Source organism: Dryobates pubescens, chromosome 1 (genome assembly GCF_014839835.1).
Source record: "Dryobates pubescens isolate bDryPub1 chromosome 1, bDryPub1.pri, whole genome shotgun sequence".
In the NCBI taxonomy this organism is placed as follows: domain Eukaryota; kingdom Metazoa; phylum Chordata; class Aves; order Piciformes; family Picidae; genus Dryobates; species Dryobates pubescens.
The window spans coordinates 16,882,114-16,899,836 of NC_071612.1; the positions used below are offsets into that span (position 1 = coordinate 16,882,114).

The 17,723-nt window shown below is 39.2% G+C and overlaps 1 protein-coding gene across 1 annotated transcript in view; it reads left to right on the forward strand.

Annotated features, from left to right (window-relative positions):
- Window positions 1-17,723, forward strand: part of ACSL1 (acyl-CoA synthetase long chain family member 1) — a 39,204-nt gene that overhangs the window by 8,446 nt on the left and 13,035 nt on the right. The window contains exons 2-11 of the mRNA XM_054161931.1: window positions 428-655; window positions 5,979-6,093; window positions 6,398-6,462; window positions 8,196-8,297; window positions 11,995-12,094; window positions 12,234-12,412; window positions 15,088-15,120; window positions 15,298-15,349; window positions 16,141-16,214; window positions 17,187-17,264. Of these exons, the coding sequence (XP_054017906.1) occupies window positions 461-655; window positions 5,979-6,093; window positions 6,398-6,462; window positions 8,196-8,297; window positions 11,995-12,094; window positions 12,234-12,412; window positions 15,088-15,120; window positions 15,298-15,349; window positions 16,141-16,214; window positions 17,187-17,264 (993 nt within the window). The 5' untranslated portion in view covers window positions 428-460. The remainder of the gene's footprint in view (window positions 1-427; window positions 656-5,978; window positions 6,094-6,397; window positions 6,463-8,195; window positions 8,298-11,994; window positions 12,095-12,233; window positions 12,413-15,087; window positions 15,121-15,297; window positions 15,350-16,140; window positions 16,215-17,186; window positions 17,265-17,723) is intronic.

Genomic DNA, 17,723 nt, shown 5'->3' on the forward strand with positions numbered 1-17,723 from the left:
TGCTTAATGGAAGCAAGTTTACATCTTGCAGCCCAGGCCTCCCTCTCTGACTTCCCTGTTTTACACTTGCTGTTTAAACAGTCTTATAATACAGCTACTCTACAGACAACTATTTTTCAGTTGTGAAATGCTGTCCTTAAGTAAACTTGCCTTTTTTTTTTTAAATGCACTGTCTGTTTAAAAATAATATTAAAGATCTGAAGAAATCACATCCTATCCTGTCAGTCCCACCTCTTTCTGCAGTGTGAACCAGTAGCTGCTTGCTCAAATTGCAGTGCAGAAGTCTAAGGGTATTGCCTGCCTAGTGGCAGGTCAAGTTATCTTGATAGTGGGAAGCTGGTAGGGCAGAGCATACATTGCTCTCCCAGGACAACAGTGAATGGAAAGTGGATTTCAAATCTTTGTATGTAACCTTTCATATCAACAGATTCCAGCACTGGGACAACTGCACTGAATTGCAATGCAAGCACATGAGTTGTTCAGACACCTACGCATGCCGGAGCTTGGGGATGTCAGGCAGTATGTGCGCACCCTCCCAACAAACACGCTGATGGGCTTCGGCGCTTTTGCAGCTCTCACGACCTACTGGTATGCAACAAGACCAAAAGCACTGAAGCCACCATGTGATTTAGGAATGCAGTCTGTGGAAATAGAGGTAAGTGCCAGTTCATGATGCTGAATTTTGAAGCCTAAGTGAGACCAAACACCGATTTACATAAGGGTGTTTCTAAACTTTTAGTGGAGTGGAATACATTTCAGGGCTTGATGTGTGTGTTTGGTTTGGTTTTAGTTTGTTTTTTCTGAGCTATGGCTTGAACTCAGTTTATCAGCTTTCTGAATTTGGAAACCAGTTTGATGGTTGAAGTCACAGTGGTAGTAACTAGGATAGGAGAAAAAGACTTAGTGTTGAGAACAGTTTCTGATCTGGCTGGTGGTAGGAAAATTGTTCATGCTAGAGTTGGCACAGTAGTTTTCAGTTCCTGGCTGTGTTAAATTAGACCTTGGGGTCAGAATTTGTGCTGGTGTATCCTGTTTAGTCTAATACTTTTCTGTTACAATATTTAGTTTATAATACCTGACAGATGAGACTTTATATTGGGTACATGGAGAGGGTACTAATTGTCCTCAGACGATCTGAGGAAAGATCTGTTAGTCCTGCCAAGGGATCCCAACCACAGAATAAGTTGAAACGAAAGCAACCACCTTCTAAACTCTGTGTAGGCTATCATAGCTTATGTCTTATGTTTGTTTTTTTCAGAGACAGTTGCTGTTAAGTGGTGCTTTTTTAATAGTGAAGTCAAATATGGATGGAATAGTCTTATAGAGCAGTATGTTTTAGTGGCTAGAATAGACTAGCAGTAAAAGCTTTCCAGCTGTGGAGAGCCTCACTGGTCAGTACAGACTTCCAGATTTGGAGGGCATTACATTGAAACATACTGAACCAGTGGCTCTTAACTGGCCATAAAATTAGTGACAAATGTTTATTTGCTTGGGCCTCTTGACAGCTGTCTCAGTTTACTGCTCTTCAAGCTAAATTGCTTGTCACCACTGGATTCTGTGATGGGAATCATTGGTATTATGAGACTTACTGAACTGCTTAATGCATCATTGGTCCATATTGTACTGATGATCATCAAGGCAGGTATAACTGCATTATTTTGCCTCTTCAGAAAATACATTTTAGTGTATGGAAGACTGAACAGCTGATTGAATGAAAAACTGAGCTTGTTATAATATCTGGGTAAAGAGAGCTCAGATTGAAAACATATTGAAATGAGCAAGATCTGTCCAGTTTTGTTTGACTGTTCAAATGCAGTCCTTAATGTTGTAATCTGTAGTCTAAGGAGAATGTGTTTTGAAGCAAGTTTCGAATTTCTGTTGGTATTTTTATAACTGTAACAAGTGTACAATACAGTGCTTAAGATTGTTTCTCACTACATTTTTGCTTAGAATTTGGCTTCACTTACTCTATTCTTATACATTTGTTAAGATGGGTTGTCACTTCCACAGAAGAAAAATAAATTCTGCTTTCAAATTATATCATAATACTCTTTTGTTCTGGCTAAGCAATACAATATTAAAAGGTCTAGAGAGTAAGCAATGTGCTTTAAGACAGACATGGCAGAAGGCAATTTCTCTTTGCTGTTTTAATATCTAATTTACACCTGTTCACCAGTGATAGCAATTTTGAGCTGTAAGCTTCTTTTCAATTCCAACTTGTGACTTTTACCTTGGCCTCTAACAAAGTTAAATTAAGTCAGTGACTACAGCAGGGTTTCTGCATGTTCTGATAATAAATCTTCATAACTTTATGGGAGAAAAAGTCCTGTTTTCTGCTGTTTTAGGTCACTTCCCATCTCTGTAAAGCTTTGATTTGGTAGGCCAGCACCCAGTGACCCCTTTTAATGATCACCAAGTAATCATAAAGATTGCACACTAGGTTGAGTAGCAGTACAAAGACTTACTGGAAGTAGCAGATTTTTTTCATTGTGGCATCTGCTCTAAATATGTACCCATGACCTTTAGAGTATGCATACTACAGCTGCATTTGACTGAATGATACCCCATGCTCTCAAAACTCCCTACCTGATCTTTTCAGGGGAACTTCTCGGAGGTATAGCTGAATATCTTTCCAAATCCACTTGAATCTCTTGTCTGTAAGAGAGGAGATGATTAGTGAGTGATTCTAAATAAAGCCTGTTTGAGACTGCATTGCTAAGACTTATGTGGTCCTGAATCATGCACTATATTGTTAAGCATTTCAGTGCCACAGTAATGGTAGAAATAGGGTCTTTAGTCCTGTATTGTGCAAAGCTTGTGCACCCTTAATGTCTGTAGTTGTACATCTGAATCTGTCCACTTTTAGGTTGCTCTAGTCATTGGTGACCAATAGCTGAACAAGTTTGGTTGTTGATTTGAGTGCAGGTGTATGGCTGTCAAATATATGAAATCTTGCTTTAGAAACCTAAATGCTTCTATTTGGCTCAGGCCCTACTAAGTCATGTCAAGGATAGGATGTAAATAAACTGGCATGGCTACATTTTTTAGTAGTAAGAATTTGGATTTGTGACTCTGGCTATTTTTCCTCTCCAGACATTAAAATATGGAGAGAGGTATTCAACTCATGAACACTTCTAAACCTACTTACATTCTCCTGATACGTGAAAAGAACTTTAGCTTACCTTATAGTCACGATTGCCTCCCTATCAGGCGATCAGTTTTACCTGTTGTGTGCTTACCTAGAGATTATAATGAAAATTGCAAAAATGTGTGGCCAACTCAGAATATTTATACTTCTTCCTGCTCAGAACGTGATGTTGATCACCAGCATACCACTTGCCAGTATGCTTTCTTTCTTAGGAAAGCCAGAATTTGGTCTCTTGTCTTTGAGGCATGGTGGAGCCAACAGTGTGTTTTGACATTACTGCTTATCCTAAAGAGCGTGTGTCAAGAAGAAGCATGCCCATGGCTCAAATGAGAGCAGCTATCTTATATAACCAAACATGCAGAGTAATGCATTCCTGTGTAGAATAAGTCTATTTCCCTCAGCTGTTGCTGTTCTAAACTAGCACCAAAGCTTTACTTAATGCCCAGCACTTGCTGTGTAATGGGTCAATTTCCTGCAGCTCCCTGAAGTGCTGCAGGGGATGCATTTCACGAGTAGCCAGAGGCTGTTCTCGACTTAATAAGGTTTTACTGCTTAGCTCCTTAATGCTTTGGTAATGCTGACAACCCCTTTGAGCGCTTACCTTTGTACCAGTCAGCTCTGTTAGTTCACAGATCCAGATAACTTGTGTGAAATCAGCCAAACATCCCAGTCCTGACATTCAGATCTTTGGTTGCAATGATCATTGATTTTTAGAAGACACAGCATGGAACAGAACTTTACCTGATACTGCACAAATTCTGGATGAGGACCCTTTGGACAGGCTCTTAAGACAGAGTTCTTGATACTCAAGCAAAATGTCATCCAATACCATAATCTCACCTAGTAGATTAATTCAGACTGAGAGCATGAGGTAAGATCTTAGCATATCTAGGTGTATTTCACTGCATCTCTGAAGAAAATAGTGAACTCTGATGGCCTTCACACAAGGTGCTGAGAGTCTTTTTTAAGCAGAACTCTTACTCGAGAGCTGTTGAAAAGTCAGTTAATTTCACTTCATGAAGAAGAAAAAAGTAAGCACAATCCTAAATTGGATATGCTTCCCTTCACTCAAAAATCGTTAGCCTGGATGGAGTCTTCTCAATAGTAGTCTGTTACAGCTTCTGTTTCTCAGCAAGACAGTGTACCAAATCTTGTGTCAAAACAGTGTGCTGGCTATTAAATTTTCTCCAAGTTTGCTGGCCCTGAGGCACTGACCAAAACCTGCTTTTGTGGTGCTGAGTAATAGGGTGTGTAAACAAAACAGTAGTAGTTCAGACTAGGAGAAAACAAATACTTCTTGATTGTACCTGAGGATATTGTTTCACCTGAAATGAACACTGTAGCACACCAAGCATGGTCTTGATACATTGTACTTGTTGACGTTACCAATGAATGTGGTTACAAACTACATTCTAATCTTCCTCAGGTGAGCTCCAGAGGTGACAAATCAGGAAAAGAGAAGCTGATGTTGGTTATCCAGGATCTGTGAAACCAGTGCAATAAAGCAAGCAGTTTTGGTTTTCCTTCCAGACAGAGACATGTACTAGTGATCTGTTTATTTCTTCTATGGTAGATGTTGGTCTGAGTAAAGTATGCTCTTGAATTTCTAATGTTATGAATTTTTAGAGGCAAACCAGTCATTAACTTGTTCTGGGTCACGTTCACAGTGTAGGTCTGTCAAAGGAGTGGCAAGCACTGCATTACGCAGAGCACTTTGCTAAAACAAGTTAGACTTGTTCTAGTGCTAAAATATTTTTGTCTTTGATGTGCTAGTGTTTTTCTGTGGACACAGACATCTTCAGCAGATAAATCTCCTTATGTAGCTTATACATGAGCAGATGTTCTCTGGCCTTCCAGGGTACTTTCAAAACAGGAAAATAAACCAGTGGTTGGAAAAAGCCGATGATTCCATATGAATAATCTTTGTCATTGTGGGCAGTAGCACAATTTGGGCACAGAGCTAGTCCAGAATTTGACTTTGAATGGGCCAAGAGTTGACTGCAGCCACCGGGGGAGGAATTTAGTGTTTACCCAAGATCCTCTCGTTGAACCAGATAGGCATGTGCTTGTAGGTGTCTGTCATTCTAGCAGGACTAATATGTCCCAATAGTACTTGCATAACTACACTTTGTGAAACTTTGAGCAAATTGTAGCCTATAAAATGCTAATTTGCCACCAAATGGTGATTTTAATCCACAAGATAGTATGGTCCTCCTAACTAGATCAAGAGGAAATTTTTTGTAAGATGGAACTTTAACCTGGATTAAAGGACTCAATTTTTATCTGGTACAGAGTGTTTTACTTATGAGAGCAGTCAGGGTGGTGTTGGCCACCCTTAATCATTTGGGTTTTGAAAGCACAGTATGGAGTATGATTAGGTTTTGTAGTTGTAGAAGCAGATTAGAATCTCAGCATTCATATTGTATCTAGGGAGCTCTGAGGCTCTAAATCAAAGAGCTTTAGAAAGCTTGGTTGAATTAATTATGCTGTATGCTCCAACAGAGTAAAACATTCAGGAAAAACCCTGTGTCTAGTAAGGAGTTTCAAAGGGCATTTTGTTGTTCCTGTTTGTTCTGTGCTATCGTTGGTAGCTGAGGAATATGATTTTGCCTCACAGATTTTGGTAATGCAGGGAGCAGTCTGACTCTTCAGACAGTGTCCTGGGAAACCTTGCAGATCTCTGCCCCGAGGGTGAAAACAACTGAAGTTGTCTCTGGCAGAATTTGCCAAGGCTCATAACAAAGCTTAACAGAGGAGGTGTTATTCCTTGTGGAAATTCCTGTTCATTTATAACTAACAAGTGTATTTAACCTTTAACTGGTTTTCTTAGGGTGGTGAGCGTGCTCGAAGATCCGCTCTTCTTAACAGTGATGACCCGTTGGTTTACTACTACGATGATGTGAGAACAATTTATGATCTCTTCCAAAGGGGTGTGCAAGTATCAAGTAAGTCTAGAAGTTTTTCCAATGTGAAGAACTAAAGGCCTGGGCTCTGGAAACAGTTGGAATTAGGGGATATCTGCTGAGTAATATGATAAAATGTATTGAGAGTGAGCTTTCTTGAAGGGAAAACTAACTGACCTCTTGTGAAGCAGAGCTGTTACTGAAATCAGTGCTGTTCTTTAGCCTGAACATCTGTCACCTTCTCCAGCTATGTCTTTTGAAAAGTTTTTCTGAGGCTTAACACTGAGAGTGTAGATGGAGGAGTCTGGGATTACATTTTGAGTAATTTTTTTAATATCTTTTTTAGACAATGGTCCATGTCTAGGTTTTAGAAAACCAAACCAGCCATATGAGTGGCTCTCCTATAAAGAGGTAAGTAGTCTCTCTAACTTAGTGCTAGACCTGCTTTTGTTTGCTGATACCCATTGATACAACATCCAGTAATGTGATATAACAAATGTTAATTATTTATAGATGCTTCAAAATAGTAGAATATTGCAGAAAGGTTCTAGTTCCTCTCAGAGTGTTTTAAAGAAGGAGTGTTTTAGGAAGGATGTTGACTTGCTGGAACGAGTCTAGAGAAGAGCAACAAAGTTGGTGAGGGGTTTGGAACATAAGCCCTACGAGGAGAGGCTGAGGGAGCTGGGGTTGCTTAGCCTGGAGAAGAGGAGACTCAGGGGTGACCTTATTACTCTCTACAACTACCTGAAGGGAGGTTGTAGACAGACGGATGTTGGTCTCTTCTCCCAGGCAAGCAGTACCAGAACAAGAGGACACAGTCTCAGGCTGCGCCAGGGGAGGTTCAGGCTGGATGTTAGAAAAAAGTTCTATACAGAAAGAGTGATTGCCCATTGGAATGGGCTGCCTGGGGAGGTGGTGGAGTCGCCATCACTGGAGGTTTTTAGGAGAAGACTTGACGGGGTGCTTGGTGCCGTGGGTTAGTTGCTTGGGCGGTGTTGGATTGGTTGATGGGTTGGACGCGATGATCTTGAAGGTCTCTTCCAACCTGGTTTATTCTATGTATGTATTCTATGTAAAGAAACATCCTCAAATATGTACAAGGGGGAGAAGAATATATCCTGCATTTGGTTTAATGGTTTTATTTGGGAACTTTTTAAATCTTGGCAGCTTTTAGCATCTCATTGCTGAATTGTTTAGAACTTGGACGCTGCCTCTAAATGACTGCAGCTTTGAAGCAGTATTCAGGGGCTCAGACTGCTACTGCTTTAGGTGCTGATTTTTGAGGCTTATCTTACACTAGGAAAAATCCTATCTACAGATGTTTTTCTTGACCACGTGTCTCCATAGCACTGAATGAGGGTTGTATAGAGTGCTAAAAAATGTTTCTAACTAGTAACATGCTCCTTTGTGATTGCTCAAAATCTTTATGCAAATCTTTAACAGTGGCACACTTTTAGGTGGTTCCTGATTTTATCAATTATTGTTTTCAAGTGTCTATAAACCTTCCCTATTGCCTACTGTTAAGCTCATTAAACACCTCCTGTATGTAGGAGAGCTCACTTTTCAAAGGTGAATTTGCTGATCACTTGATAGGGGCTTCGCTGTTTGAGTAGTGAGACTAACATTGGTTCAGGTCATGCCATACGGAAAGAACTTAGAAAGTTGTTTTCCCAGCCTTCTTTTATAAAACCAGCTGGGTTTTGCTGCCTTGATTCTCCCACATTTTGAAGAGAAAATCCATTCCCATAGGCACTGAATAAAGCAGAAGTATGGCACATGTGGTGCTTGTGATAGAGTAGGAATGTAATGCTAAATCGTTTCAATGTCACTTCTGGATTTTAATGCAGGTACAACAGAACAATGCTGCTTTTGTCTGAACTTAGCATTTGCACTTAACACTTTCAAGTCCAGCTGGATCAAGTGTGTCTTCTGCGTACAAAGCACAAGTGTAGTATCTACAGTCGGTGCAATGTAATGGCACTACAATGTTCAGGCTACCAAAGTCACAGAGGACATCCAAAATAGCCTAGAAAACCTCTGCTTCTTATGTTATTTGTCTTGTTATTGTAAGACTTAAGGTAAAATAATATTGAGGGATGTATACTGATGAGCTTCCTCTTTTATCTTCTCTTTGGCCTCTCCAGGTTTCAGACAGATGTGAGTACGTGGGCTCTGCATTACTTCACCGAGGCTTCAAACCATCTCAAATTCAATATATAGGAATCTTTTCACAAAACAGACCTGAGGTAATTTAATTGACAGTGTGTGTATTGGTGGTCTAGCTGCTACTGAAGTGCACCTCTCATGTGTTGCTTTTTGGTGGTGTACTGAGCTTCCCTACTAAGAGTTGATGGAGAAAATTCTGAAGACTGACATCATAGACCCACAATCCGTAGACATAGCATCTTTAGCTGAGAAATCAAACTGATAACTGATTTAGCTCTTTTCCTCCAAGAGATGAATGTGGAAGGCTGGAGAGCAGGATGAGAATCAGCTAATCTGGAATAATTTTAAGTCATTCTCTCTTTTTCAGTTGATAGAGCAGGCCTATTTAATGGGAAGCTAATGCAGTACTTGGTGAATATAATCACCATTTGCTTTAGCTCTTAAAATGATGTTGGAGTACAATGTAATTGAAAGTGGTTAGAAGTCACAAAGGAGGGTTTACACCCTTCAAAACCTGCAGAAACACTTTAGTGATTAAATACTTGGACAAATAAAAGATGGCTAAAGATGATGGATCCCTCTGGCAGAGGCTCTAGGCACAAAGATTCTGGGAGGGAGAACTACTGGTACAGTTCATTAAATGTGCAGAAAGAGTCAAGAAAATGACCTAATTAAAGATCCTCTGAAAAAGCAAAATGATGTTTTGACCTGAAGACCACTATGGACATACGTAGATTACATTAACTAATTTCTATCCATTTTTAACCCAGAAGTGGTTCTAGATTGCTGTTGCCAAAAATATTAGGAAATATTCAGTAAATCCCTTCCACATTTGCTTATTAGATTTATTTAATAGGTGAGAGAAATTCAGTCCTGTATTTAAGCACATAGTAGCTCAAGTAGTACTTGCTGTATTAAGCTCAGTCAAAACTTTTATTAAGACAGGAGACTGGCTTTTAAATTATGTCAAAAATACACTGTCCTTTTGATTAAACACTCTCAGCTAGGTGCCATTATCTAGAGATATCTACAGTGTTGACAGTTAGAAGTTGTGTCAGTGTCTTGGTGATGCTGGACAACAGCTTGCTGTTGGACCTCTTCTGATTTCAGTTTGTCAGAGTCTTCCCTACTGTCTTTTAAAATGCAAGCTGTGGGACAAATGACCATGACCTCTTTCCTCTCACAACCTACACCACAAAAAAACAACTAACTAGGCTTGTACAGGTGAAGAGAGGTGCTTTTTTTTTTTTTTTTTTTTACTCTCTGAAATCTGTAATAACTTACTGCTTGGCTTTTCCTGCTAGAATCCTGCTTCTAACAGCTACTTTTGTTTGTTTGTTTGTTTTGGTTTGTGTGTGTGGTGTTTTTTTTTCAATAAAGTTTGGGCTGCTAAATGACATGGTGCTACAGCCTCTTCAGTTGAGTCTCCTGTGCTTACAATATTGTGGGCTGGAAGTGAAAAAGGGGAGCAGATATTAGTGTTGTGTGAGTTTGAACTGGTTCCCTACAGGCATTAGGGGGCAAACTCTTTGCTGGGTGAGTGGATTTTCTGAAGGAAAGCATGGTAGCATGGTCTGTCTTAGATCACAGACATAATGTTCTTGAGCTGCATTGCTCCAGCAGGCTTGTGAGTTGGATCAGGAGTGAGGTGGAAAGACTTGCTTAAACCACTAACTTCAAACCTGGGATTTCCCCTGCTGAGAACTACTGGATGGGTATTGTGACATCCCCAACATAATCACTAATTCAGGCCAGGGGTTGTGAAGGGTTTTTTGTGCAAAATCATTCACACTTTCCAGTTCAGGGAATAATGGCTGGGGAAATCCCCCACTGGGGAAAATCCAAATATGCTATTTGCTTAAGTATTCACTAAAAAAAATAAACTTGGATTGACAAATAAAGATATTACTTTCTCTTTGAGTAACTGGAAACCATGTGGTTTGGATTGAGAAAACAGGACAGTGAAATACAGTATCCCTTAACAGAGCAGAGCAATGTCAGAAAGGAAATTGAAACTTTCAGTCTGTATTTAGTGCTACTTGCTTACTGGGGCTCAGAGGGGAAACTGAAGTGTCCAGGTTTGATATCTGTATTTACATACTCTTGACTTCAGAAGCTAAAATGGAAGAAAAATGTCTTGGTAGTCCAGAGATGATGCTAGTTGTTGCATTGAGAGTTGTTGGAGATTGCAACAGGAAGCCTTTATCACTGTGTACAGCTTCTGAGGTCTGCTCTAGGAGACCCCCCTCCCTATTAAAATAACTACTAAACATCAGGCTGCTGAACAGCAAAACAGCTGCCCCCTTGTTATAGGTACAGGTGAATGCTGTCTGGGAAGAAATATTCAACTGACCTTTTCATGTCTGGTACAGACATGCCTGCTTAGACCTACCAGTATGTCTACTGTCTGAATGAAATTCTGTCCAGCTATATGTTAACTGGTCTTGTATTAGCTTTATTAAAAACCTTTTCAGACAAGAGATGTGCAGTTTACCTACTGCAAAAATGCTTGCAGAAAAAAATAATGAATGTGTTTAAGGTGTCTCAGAGAGCTTGCTTTAGAGAATTTGCCCCTAATAAACAGTTTGTGAAAACAGATTTAGCAATTTTATTGACATACCCTCTAAACTGGTGGGTATATGGAATAAGCAGCTGACTAGTATTTCGATGTCATCGTACAAGGGTGAGGCAACTGGCTAATGTCCTGCAAAAACATTGGAAAGTGTGACATTTTGGGGGCAGGGAAGGGAAACAAGCACCCTTGTTAATGCAATCCTGGTTGAATTATATGTTCTGATAATTTTTCTGAAGATGCACATTACTTCTTCCTGGAACTGGCTAAAGGTGCTTGTGTTGAAAGGTTTTTGTCACTCTTCCTTGATGGGGAAAACCTGAAATGTCACAGTTCCACTGACCTCTTAATATGTCCAGAGCGTCCTGTTTCAGGAGCCACATGCTATCTTGTAGTTGATGTAGCTAGTTGTTTTCAAGCTATGCCCCATAGCTGGAAAAAAATCCCTGTCTTACTTTGGATGAAATCAGGCTTGTCGTAAAGTATTGTCAGCCTACATCATGCTATGGCTGCAAACTCCATTATGTGAAGTACTACACCTGCTAGCAGGCAAATTCTCCTTATTGAAGCTTGCATGGATACAATTGCATTTCTTTATAGAAGTCTTCAGAACAGACTCCTTTAAAGAATAATAATTACACTTCAGAAATGCTGGGAAATTTTCTGGGGCTGGCTTTCCAAAGGACTTCTAGTTTAACTGCATATGTTGCATGTCTGGCCATCAAATGAAATGTAGTTGATGTAGAGGTAAGAATACTGTGTGTATATAAGTGTGTGTCATGACATGAGCAAGACTGTGGTATTATAGAATACTGAAGGCTCTGCCTACCTTATAACCCAAAAATAAAGAAGAAACAGTGCTCTTATTCAGTCCCATTCAGTTTATATGCAAACTAAGGAGACAGTTAATGTTAACGGCTTTTCATAAAGGTTTGAAATTGCTCTTGGGGCAGACTTGGACTTTATTGAATTAGATTCTTTCCTGTAGCTCCTTGTTGTTTGTGTTCTTTCCTCTTTCCACAAATAAAAGGCTTTAGTAGATTTTCAAAGTCAAAAAATACAGGCTGCCACATATTTTTTTCAGAAAGTCTTATCCCAATGAGCTCTGTCCTATTAGCTTTCTTGTTAGAAATGAAATCTGAGTCCTTTGTGGAGGTCTGTTTCATAAGTAAATACAGTGACTTGCATCTTGTTTTTGTGTGCAGTGGGTTATCATTGAATATGGGTGCTATGCATACTCCATGGTCGTGGTGCCACTCTATGACACGCTGGGAGCTGAAGCAATTTCATACATTGTGAACAAAGGTAGGATACTGTAGTATTTCAGCAGCTGAATGCATGATGGCAAAGCTGTAGCCTTCTTCAGAAGAGCCTTTTGTTACCACATTGATGTATGGATCTAGTCTGAACTCCTCATACTGATAATATCATTCTCTTTCATCAGCTGACTTGTCATTGGTTTTCTGTGACAAACCTGATAAGGCTAAACTGCTGCTGACTGGTGTCGAAAAAGGGGAAACTCCAATACTCAACACCATTGTTATCATGGAGCCTTTTGGCACAGATCTTGTGGAACGTGGCAAAAAGTGTGGGGTGGAAGTCTTCAGTATGAGAGAAATAGAGGTAAGCACATTTAACCTGCTTTAATGCTTTCATCCTGTTAACTTGTGGAGGAAGAAGACCGTATCTGTTGAACACATTTTTAGGACCATGAACATAATGTTCTGGATTAGTTTAAAATTTTCCTCTGGGAATGAAGTTTACATACAAGATATTTTTGAAAAATGGAGGGAAAACAGCTTGCTAATAGGATTTCATACTACTCAAAATGTAAAAGCATGTATGCCAAGATGGCAGAATAAGTGCTTGTTAACGTCCAGACTGAACATCAGATGTGAGTCTTAAGGCTTGCCTATGTGAAGTAGTACCATAACTATATATGGGGACTAATACTTCAGAAATAATGACTTCAAAAATTGTGAAACATGGCATCTTCCCCTGTACCCTTTATGTACAAAATGTTTTCAAGGGGAGGAGGAGGACAGCAGGAGTAAGCTGTTGCAGGGGAATGAGACTTAGAGGCTTTTGGAAGTAGAGGCCATTTTGCTTAGTGACCTAGTGGTCAAGTCTTGGTTTTGCTTGTATTTATTTTGTCTGTATAGATCTCTTATGCAAGTCTATTTCATAACTTCACTCATTTGGAGAACTTTGTCCCAGAAACAAATTGCCCAAAGTACATTTTTACTGTGATATTGTGAAACTGGGTTTAGCCTGGTTCCAGATGCAGTTCTGGTGTGGACTTGGCTCATTGGGACTTTCAGTGTGTCTGAAGTGCTTGCCCTGTGCAGGTGTCAGTAACTACTGTGAAATACTTAATTTCATCCAAACTTGTTTTCATAGTAGTCTTAAGTGCTATGTTAACAGAGCCACCTTCTGGTAAATACATAAAAATGACAGCATGTCTTTTAAAAGGTTCACTGTATTGTAGCTAACTAGCCCCAGCAAGACTGCTAGGTTGGAAGAGGGCTAAAAACATTATGCAGAGTAAGAGACTTAGAGTTCAGTAGCAAGAGGGTTGGGTTAAACATGGAAAAAGATTGGCCTGACTGCAAGTTTGTACATTAAATGCAACTTCTTTCCTTTAGCTGGACTACAGCTTTTGGCAAAGGAAGATGTTTTCACTGGATCTTCTAGCTACAGGAAAGCACAACTAGGGCATGAATGTATCTTTAAGCTAGAAGCTTAAGTGCTGAAGTAGTGACTTCCAGTAGTACTTTGGAGCTCTTATTTGACAAGAACACTTGATGTTTGGATTAATGCAGTGTTAGTTGCTCAGTGAGCTTCTTCTCAGAATCTGGGAGAAATTAAGCAAATTGTTTCTGATAGTGTTTCTGGGAGCAGGCACAGTAACTTCTGTCACTTTTTTAAAGGGGTAGAGGCTTTTAGTATCTCTTGAAAGGCAACTATGAACTGTTGAGGAGCTTAGATTAGAATAGAATGAACATTTCTTGTTTTAAGTACTTGTTTTCTGGATTTCTGGTTTAAGTTTATTGCTCAGCTATGCTTTACAGGTTTTGTGACTAGTTCCTCTGTATCCTCCAGATGCTGTAGGCTTGGTTTCTTTACATATGCTGTGGTTACTTAGAGCTGAATGTATGTGAATAAACAGCTCCTCAATAGGAAGAGAAGTGGGAGATCCGTTCTAGGACATCAGGAATATTAGCTGTACATTCAATGAAATGCTAGATCTTGCTCAAAACAGGCAGTAGGGAGGTACTGAGCTTCTGGTAGCACATGATATGTAGATGCTATTTTGAGCAGACAGCTACATTGTCATAGAGGCTATTTTTTGCATAGCAGCACTGTTTCAAAAGGGCACTTATAGGCATGGGAATGTTAACTGCGTTTCTGGACATTCCCTTTTTTCCTAAAACTTTCAGTAATCTAAGGTACATCTTACTAAAGGAAGTCTAGGGCTAGTAAAGGAATGCATAGTGTTATTGTGTACTGGGAGTGTTGAAGGCAATAGTGAAGTTGAGGGTGCTTCCAAAGCTATGCTTAACAAAAGGTCCATTTTAATTTGCAGAAGTCTTAAAACTACTACTGTTTCTAGTCTTAAATAGGCATGATGGTAATAAGTCTTGATTTGAAACTTTAAAGCTCCTCAATATTGAACATGAACTTTAAGATCTTTTGTCTCAATCAGTTATATCCTTGATGATAAAAGGATCTTCTTGGTATCCATTCAATTCTGCCTAAAGAGTGACATCATTGATGGTTAAGCCTGAATAATTGTAAGGAGGGAGAGAGAAGAGGAGGTTCTGGAGGAGAGAATCTTGTTCTCTCTGTGCTTCAGTCTAAAGAGTTGCTAACCATCACTGACCCTCAAGGGGAAACTTAGTCTTCACTCTCAGAAGTGCTGATGTTGGTATGAGGTGCTTAGTGAGATGAATCTTGCTTCCTCTTCAACATTTGTCAGTGTCTTCTGCTTGAGGTGTAGAGTCGAGGTTTGTCATTAACTCTTTGACACTGAGCTTCTCTAGTGAGAGAGTTCTGGCTTACTAGCTGGGTCAAAAACTGACTTTTTGGTTAGTTTTCACCCTTGTAGAACTCTGTAGCTGTTCTATAGATCTTTAGAACATCCTTTAACGCTTTCATTACTCTTTTTATAAGTTAAAATGCTGCAACAGACCATCTGAATAATGGAAAATTATGGTGTTTGTCTAGGAAACTTAAAGAAAAAATGTTCCATGCTCATGTCCAAACTGACTCTCCCTTTTCTTTTTTTGTTTTTGTAGGAACTGGGAAGAGCACACAGGCAAAAACCTATGGTAAGTATGAAATTAATTGAAGTATCAACCTGAAGCTGGATAGCTTTCTGTAGATCAAACTAGCAAATCTCCTTGTGCCCCATAGCTCAAATGTAACATTATTATTTCAGTGTTTTGTCCAGGAAAATCTTTTTCCTTGCCATCTTAATCATGCTAATACTTTCTTAACTCCCATAGCCTCCAAAGCCAGAAGATCTAGCAGTCATCTGTTTCACCAGTGGAACGACAGGTACACCTCATTACATTATGCGGAATTATTATCCTGTATATACAAAATCAATTCAGAAGCCCTCCTATTTTCTTCAAGACTCTCCCTTGCTGCTGTATCTTTTTGGCAAGTAGTAGCTGGGGAAGTTTTATGGTAAGGCTCCCTTTGATTTTTCCCATTGATTGATAGAGAGTTGTGGTGTTGGGGGGTGGAGGCCTTACATCTTGAGGCTTAGAAATAAATGTTGAATCTGTATTTCCATTACAATGGGGGATCTACATCAGACTTTCAATTCTTCCATAGTCTTTTTTGTGCTGTATTGGCAAAATTTCTTCCTTAGCTCTAAGCAGCCTTGCTGTAAGATGAAAACAAGGACTGTCTAGATGTCACACAGTTGACATTTATGAATTAATATCCAACACTGGCAGGGAGCAGAAGGGAAGAGTACAACAAGAAACCACATCTTTAAAGCATATGTGAGAACATAAATTAGTATGGATTTGACAGCTGCATCTTCATGGAAGTGTTGAATTTTGAAGGAAAGAAGCTTATCCAAGAACCATGACGTGTTCTTAAAGATTTCTGTCCTTAAATCTGAGGACTTCAGCACAAACTTACTACTTAACTGTTACCAGCTTCTTGAAAGCGTATTGGCAAGTTCTCTGCCTTCTGTAATTGATATACAAAGAAAAGTATTAATATCAAAGAAGGGGCTGATTCACTGATATGCTACTAGACCAGTTTTATCACTGCTTGGTAGCTTAAAGGACCTAAAAATTTCATTGTTATGTCCTGATGTGCTTTTTCCTTAGGAAACCCCAAAGGAGCAATGATCACTCACCAGAATGTAATCAGCAATACTTCAGCTTTTGTGAAAAGTACAGAGGTAAACTGCAAGGGTTAACATTGTGTATCTGCATGAAGAGAATTATCTCAGGAGTAAAACAAACGTTGGCATCTCACGAACTTTGGTCTTAACTTTTAGTAAGATCTAAGTGAAAATGTAACTTGACAGCACTCTGCCCATAGTAGGTCAGAAGTCAGTGTTTACTGGTTTCTTCTGTCACAGTCAAGTGCTTCACAGTTTGTTCTGGTCTAAGATAAATGTTCTAAAAATCTTGATGTCTCTACATCAAGTACTGCCACAAGCTGTTTGTCATGAGTACAAGCTGTGTATCAGGGTTTGTGTAGAGGCTAACCTTTTATGCTAAGAATGGGAGAAGCTATAACATATTAAGCCTCCAAAATACTTCGAGCCATTATGTAAATCAGCAAGCAGCATGACTGTATTTTCACATGATAGTGTTAACTTTTACATTGGACTGCTACAGTTCATCTGCAGGTTAGCTAAGAAGGTGGCTCTACCACTTACAGATGTAATTAAAAATAGTTGTACTTTATATGCCAAGTACTTGGCAGAATGAACTGTTTCAAAATTAAGCAACTGATTTTACAATTGGCTCATGTAAACACACCAGCCTTATGGTAAATTGAATAAGCAAACATGTACATTTATGTAAAACCCTGAAGGCACTAACCTTATTTGTTCCCTTTCCCTCCCAATGTATACAGTGAAACTTTCTGTGATTTCTATCAGAATTTGTTTCTGTTCATAATCCTATGAATGTTAAGTTAAATTAATCTGGTCACTGTACTCAACTCTAAAACACTGCCTTTTCTGCAATGGGTGTTGACATATGCTAGAAGTCATAGCTGGAATCTTTGTAGTGAAATAAAAACAATGAAGCTTCATTCCAATAGTGCTCCAGAGTTCAGATGGTAGATTTCATTGTTGTGTTTAACTTTGGCAAAACAAGGAATCAACGAGAACTAAATTTAATTTTACTAACACTTTCAGAAATCATTTAAGCCTTCCTCTGATGATGTTCTGATATCATTCCTGCCCTTGGCTCATATGTTTGAGAGAATTGTTGAGGTAAGCATCTGTTTGTTGTACTGAACTATTGAGAAGCTTGCTTTTCCTGCAGAATGTATGTCTCTTGAATCCCAATGATACACATTCTTCCATTTTGGCTTTTGCACATGTGTATGAAAGCTTGAAGTAAGGTTCATGAAACCAATATCCCATAAAACACTACCCAGTGAGTACTAGACAATTAATTTTCACATTGAAATAAACATAAACCTTAGAGCCAGGGTTAATAAAAATTCTACTAGAATATGAGACAGTCCCTGAGCACATATACACTGCCTACCAATTTCCTCTAATATCATCAGTGCACTACTAAAAATCCATGCCATTCTCTGGTCTGCAAACTTAGAAATTTGTGGCATCCTGTTTGTGTACTAATTTTAAGGTGCTCAAACTTACCATTGCTTCCAAGAAAATTCAATAAAAAGGAAGGAATTTTGTATCAGTGGAGTTCTCTTCTAG